At 46.9% G+C, this 6669-nt stretch overlaps 1 protein-coding gene across 2 annotated transcripts in view; it reads right to left on the bottom strand.

Annotated features, from left to right (window-relative positions):
- Positions 1 to 356: 356 nt before the first annotated feature.
- Positions 357 to 6669, bottom strand: part of LOC144728037 (uncharacterized) — a 45008-nt gene continuing 38695 nt past the window's right edge. For both annotated transcript variants that reach the window (XM_078607254.1, XM_078607256.1), the window contains exons 9-10: positions 2558 to 2676; positions 357 to 1688 (exon numbers count right to left, since the gene is read on the bottom strand). In XM_078607254.1, the coding sequence (XP_078463380.1) occupies positions 1518 to 1688; positions 2558 to 2676 (290 nt within the window). In that variant the 3' untranslated portion in view covers positions 357 to 1517. The remainder of the gene's footprint in view (positions 1689 to 2557; positions 2677 to 6669) is intronic.

Raw genomic sequence — 6669 nt, 5'->3', positions numbered from 1 at the left:
CAAATCCTCTATATAAAATGAATTTATAACACAGTAAATGATGTACATTTGAAAAATTCTATCCAGTCGGAGACAGTTACAATCAACAATGAGACATACATACTCTTTGGTTCCTTCGGCAAAGTCACGTAGGTAGAAATATAATAGATCACGACGTTTCGATCGCAACACAAGCAACCGTCATCAGGTGGGAAACCCACAGCAAGCAAAAAACTGCTGAAGTAGGCGAGATATCTGCCGTGGCACGAGGTTATATAGTAGGCCTCGGCAGTAGGGGGGGGGAGTGAGGAGGTGGGGGGGGGAGTGAGGAGGCGAGGGGGAGAGAGGGGGCTGGGGGGAGAGAGGGGGCGGGGGGGGAGAGAGGAGGTGGGGGGTTGAAAAAAACATTATTTTATTACAAATCGAGAGATTCGTGTACTGTAAAAAACAAACACTCGATTTCACAGCACACGGAGTTGGCGAAGGCTGCTAGATGGATGCGATCCGCCGTACAGGTGACATTTCTCAGTTAAAAATATTTTTCGTGGACTGCTCTACTTACGAACATTCGACTTACGTTCAGATATACGAAAAACCTGTCCGCATGTCCAGTCATCTGTTCGGACCAAGAGTCGCAAGTTCGACAGCCGCGCAATAGATGGCAGTGGTGGCATCTACATCTGCATAACGTGAAGAACCAGTGGCATCTACATCTGCAGAACGTGAAGAATTGGTGGCATCTCCATCAACAGGAGATTCTATAACTTGTAAAGCCATTCCCCGTGTTTAATGTGCATGCCGTACAACTTGTTTGGAATCGACGGGAGTAAAGTTGGACTTACGAACAAATCGACTTACAACCAAACCTCTGGAACCTAACTCATTGGCAAGTAGATGAGTCCCTGCACAGGATACAGGATACAAATCCATGCTGCCACGGTATATTGGTTAGCACCGCTGCGCTTGCAATCCAGGGGTTGGCAGGTTCCATTTCCCGGCACGGCAATTGAAATGGTGTGGGACGTTGCTTAAATGCCGCTCGCTGCCTCCATCCACCAGAGGTTGCAACCGGGTACCCGATACCCGTACCCTACCCGATACCCAGCTACCCGTACCCGGCCGGGTATGGGTACCCGTCTGCGACCCTGGTGCGGCCGGGTACGGGTACGGGTAAGGAATCAAAACCCGTTTGCGACCTCTGCCATCCACCCAGCGTTACGAACGGGTTGGCCACGGTCATTCGATGGCCAAATCGCGTGCGGTGCACTCCAACGTGGGTACCACCACCACCACCGCCGCCGCCGTCGCCGTCGCCACCATCACCTCTTCCAGAGACGCCTGGCCAGTGTGGAAGAGAAGGCCAAAAACAACTACCGTCCAGAAAGAGGGAATTCAAAAAAGGCCCTCTGGCGAAAGGACCCTTTCCTCCAGTAAGTGGCGTAAGTGAGCAATTGCAGGGCTGAGCCTTCACCTTTTATTTTATGAACTGCTGAAACCGAGTTGCTTGCCCTCCTTCTCAGCGGAGCGCTGGCAGTGGTTCAACACTGCTCAGTCAGTGGTGGTTCGAGTAGAAACTCGCCTTTGTCGTGTGTTTGGTGATTAACCGTTCGGTCTCCTCCGATGATCAATTTGGTTCTTTGATCATTCTGTCTTCCCTCGCTTGCGTTGATGGATTGGCTCAGGGCAGCGCGAGACGTCCTTAGAGTGTACTGCGCACAACACAGACCAGTAATGAGTGACTCTGGTTAAGTTTCACATTTTGCAACGCCCACCAAATTCCTTAGATTCGGAGGCGTGAGAAACCACGGAGCAGAATCAGAATTAAATTTCGATTTGAAGCTTTCGTGACTGCAGGGATTCATCTTCTTGATTCTTTCGGTAAAGTCACGTAGAATGGAAATAATAAAATAATGAAAATTAAACATAATAAAATAATTCTAACGACGTTTCGGCCACAACGCAAGCCGAAACGTGGTGAGAATTATTTTATTATGTTGAATTTTTATTAATTTATTATTTCCATTCTACGTGACTTTACCGCAAGAACCAAGAAGACAGAATCAGAATCTTTATTCAACCGAGAGAAAATCCAATGAGCTGTGAAGCTCTTTGTTGACAGATGTCCAATAGGGGTGGGTCACACAGTTACAACAACAAACAATACGAAAAACGATCGGAGCGCAAAGTATAGAAAAGCTAAACAAATCACTAATCGTAAAGTGTATAAGCTAAACTCACACAAGTACATCAATACTCAAGGTTGAGCAACGCAGCAAAACAACAGCAAACACAGTCCCAGTCCACACCAAGACAACGGACACAGTCCCTCAACAAAAGACGGCCAGAACTAACAATTCCCCAATCCCTGTGGTCCTGTGTTGGGGTTGTATTAACCGTACATTACTCCGCGTGGTCCGCTTCGCAGAGGTAAAAGTTCCTGCAGCATCATTTTAACCGGGCAGGCCATTGGCGTCGATAGAAAACACGTGGCCGTGACCTCGAGGCCCAGTTGAGCAGTCTCTGGGTAAATAATTGAAATAATAATAATGATGATGATGGAATAACACGTCGTACGTACCCACAGTCTGGAGACGATGCAAATCAGCAAGACATTGAACAAGAGGCTGGCGACCAGTGTCCCCGTCTGGGCGTGAATTCCCACCGAGGATTTGCTTTCTGAAGATGATGCTTCATTCCCTGCAAGACGGACGACAATATAATTTATTATCTTCAGTGGGGGGGGCGGGGGGGGGGGTGTTGGTACTCACACTTTACCCCACCTATTAAAAGAGCATTTGAACCACACACCCTGTCGGAGGGCACCCCTCTGAGTGGGGGCTACCGGCCAATGTCGTTTAATGTCGTTCTCCCACATTCCTAGACTTTGTACAAGCACTGGTAAGCCCCCCCCTCCCTTCCCTTCGCACGGTTTTTCTGTCTCCCCCCCCCTCCCCTTTTCCCAATGAGAAATCCCCGGCGCGTTTGCGCAAAAGTGAACGAAGCGATTGCCGCGGAACCTCGTATCGTAACGGTCATTCGCATCGCAGCAGAGGCGGCGGCAGATGTGATGTGCCTGACGGGGGTGAACAGGCGCTACCCGGAACGGTTTCCTACTCGTGCACCGCGAGTTTTCGGTGAATCAATGGTGCTGAACTGCCGATCAAAGAATGGGGGGTGGTCCCCGATTAGTTCCTCAGTTTAAAAGGTGAAGGTGCAGTCCTGCAATGTTCTTTGTCATGCCACTGCCGGAGGAAGGGCCTCCGCAAGAAAGAGCTCTCGAGGTGTATTTGGCCTACTCTTCGTGGAGGAGGTGGGCGTACCGACATCTTATCCCAACACATGCGACTTACTGGACATCCGTGAAAAAATTGCTTTACAGCTCATCGAAATCCTCCAGTATAAATAAATGTCCTGATTCTGATATAGGACCTAATATATTTTAATTCTTGAAAACTGAAATTCGGACAATTTGAGTGTAGAACTAAAGTTAGTGGGGTTTCTTTTTTTTTCGTGCGGTCATCGGTGACTGGGCTGAGGCCATCAATCGACTCGCTAAAATTCGAGTCTCGTTTAATTTCAGCGGTGCCAGATCAGTGGTGACGTCGGAGTGACCATGCCTCCTTGCAAATGTCAGCACAGAGCAGCGGTTCACACATTCCTTTGGCCCCGCGGGGCTCCCCAGCCGATGCAAACATTACCACGGGTCGCCCAGCTGCCCACCCCCTGGTGAGAAAACGCAACCGCTTATCTCTGTAAATTCCGGTAAGTAAAAAATTATGTATATTATGCACATCCAAACTCTATTAAAGCAGCCGTTTGTTTAGGAGGGGAGGGCATTTAGATGTAAGGGGTAGGGTAGTTTCATCAGGGTAGTTTACGTAACTTAATTTTAACTTTCTTTTACCATTTTTATTTTGTGATGTCCCCCTTGCATTTGTGGATGGGTCATTGCGTTGTTACGGTCTCTGTTTTGGATGACCACAGAGGTTTGAATTTTCCATTTGTGCATCAGGTATCACCCGCATCTGCTGCCATGGTGTGTACGGATAGGTGACGTTTTAGGTAATGGCTTCTAAACACTTAAATCACTCTAAACTATGAAAAACTGTTTTTTTATTTTACCAGACAAGGCCCAATGAGCTATGAATATTGATTGTTTTTCACAAGCAACCTGGCTATCACAAATAATAGCTCAACGAAAGTGACTCATTACGTGAACATTTTTTTTTTGCAGAGAAATACTCTAAAACGCACGATTCTAAAATGCGGAGGGGAAAAACCCGTCGTGAGGGTAAAACATTGATTAGTGTCTGAATCTAGTTTACACAACAAAGGCTCGCTCCTAACAGCGTACTTCAGCCGCACCGAACCTCACAAAAATAATATTCAGGGCCTACCTTGGCTCCTCCCACCCTCAACCAGTATATACACAAGGACTGTTTTCTTGGAATTTCTCTCACTTGATACAGCTATCGTGCTGTGACGGTTCCACCTGAAGACGGAAGCTTGTGTTGCCTCCGAAACGTCGTGATTTTTATTTTATTTTTATTTTACTTTTATTAATTTTTATTTTTTAACCTACGTGACTTTACCGAAAAAACCTAAGAATATGAATCCTTGCAGTCACGAAAGCTTCAAATCTAGAATTTAAATCTAGAATGAAACAAAAGGGTTTAATAAACGTTGTCATCGTTGTCGGGATCAAGCTGCGTTTGCATCGCAGCCTCCGCGGACCTCACTGGAGGACCGTCGCGGACACCCTGGGGATCACACTCTTGAGAACCACCGGTCCACAGAGATGCGCTCGGTGGAATAAACTGAAGAGCAGATAGAGCTCCCCGGAGCCTGCACACGAGCACAGGTAATACTGCTGGCGATGGCGTAACGTAGCAGGGTCGCCGTGCACGGAAGTCATGCAGACCGCATTTTGAACCTTTCATGGAATGTGACAACTTCCCTTTTAGTAAAACAAAAACAATACCCCCCGGTGCGTTTTCACATCTATAACCTTGGGGTTTTCAGTTTCCCCAGTGGAGTTTATAAGAAGGAGCAGTTTTAGGTAATGCCCCGGTTATTACAAAGGAATCCATGTATCTACGTACGTGTGTACGCATGTTGAACTTCTTTCGAACCGTACTTAGCCAGCCGTGCAAATCGGAGGTGTGGGGGAGAGGATTGGAGGTGCACGTACTCTGGATGAATACACGTGTAGTGGTGTTAACTACTCGCTGTTCGCAAACTGTGAGAGAACAGATCGTAAACAAGGGGGTCCCACTCAATCAAACGGTCAGGGTCAAATGGGGTGAGGTAGGATCCAAACGCCAGATTGGGAAAGACCAATCGGAGGGTCCCACAAGATGGCCGGGGATTGGACAACCCGGCCACGAACAGGTATAAAAGCCAGAGCGCTGAGAGCTCTTGCCGAGTTCTGCTACACGAAGACCCAAGTCGGCCAAAGACCCTGGACCAAGCCCTCCAGCCCTTATCAGGGCTAGGGCTCAGAGTAACCAGTGGTCGGGGAGAGATCCCCTAGGTCCAGCCAGAGGACGCTGGGATAGCCTGCAAGGTCCGGAGGCTTGTACCTTCTGAAGGTAACGGGTGAGGGGACCATATACCCCTTAGTGTGATAGGGACTGTGTATTAAGATAATAAACAGTGTGTGCCATAAAGAAGTTTAGGAGTCCGTCCTTTACAACACTACACACGCACGCCTACTTCCCTTTGGCCAATGCAGCTGGATGAGGGCCTCTCCGTGCCATGCGGGTCATGGTGAGGCGCCTGGGTGAAAGGTAATTTGTCCATATTTAACCTCTCTCTCTCTCTCTCTTTCATGAGCATACATCACCACAATGGTCCACGTGGGTTTGGCGAAGGAAGAGAGCAGACGTGTGTGTGCGGAGAAGTATGGTACGAACCTACAGCCCACATGTTCAACCTGTCCATCAAAGAAGCATCAGTAACCTCTAGAATGGAAACATTCCTATGTTCATATTCTTGGTTATTTCTGTAAAGTCACGTAGAAGGGAAATAATATAATGATATATATAAAGCAGTAACATTTTATTGTTTTAAATTTTTATTATTATTTATTATTATTTTATTATTTCTCTTCTACGTGACTTTACCGAAAGAACCAAGAATATGAATCCCTGCAGTCACGAAAGCTTTAAATCAACATTCCTATGTTCGTCCACTTCACAAAGGGGGCCCTAAAGATGATCCAAATAACTACCGACCTATCTCACTTTTGTCCTCGTTGATGAAAATTTTTGAAAAATTCTTGAACTACCAAATTAGCAGTTTTCTGTCCGACAACAATCTATTACATCGAAACCAATCTGGGTTCCGAAAAAAATACAGCACCACATCTGCTGCATTAGACTCTCTGAATCACATTTACAGTAGCCTTGCTAATAAGCAGTACTGCGCCAGTCTTTTTCTTGACTTGTCCAAAGCCTTTGATACAGTCAACCACAACACCCTGCTTAGTAAACCAAGTTGCCTCCGTTTCTCCAAACACGCAGTAGAATGGTTAAACAATTACCTCTCTTCTCGCACCCAAACTGTATTCATAGATGGTTGGAGGTCAAACAGTGTTAAGATAACAAAAGGGGTCCCACAGGGTTCCATCCTCGGCCCCCTCTTGTTCTCTCTTTATGTCAATGACTTGGGCACTGACCTGGATCATTC

Source organism: Lampetra planeri, chromosome 27, assembly GCF_965212315.1.
Source record: "Lampetra planeri chromosome 27, kcLamPlan1.2.h2, whole genome shotgun sequence".
NCBI classification, from domain to species: domain Eukaryota; kingdom Metazoa; phylum Chordata; class Hyperoartia; order Petromyzontiformes; family Petromyzontidae; genus Lampetra; species Lampetra planeri.
Note: the sequence above shows the minus strand (reverse complement) of the source record. Positions and strands in the feature narration are given on the sequence as shown.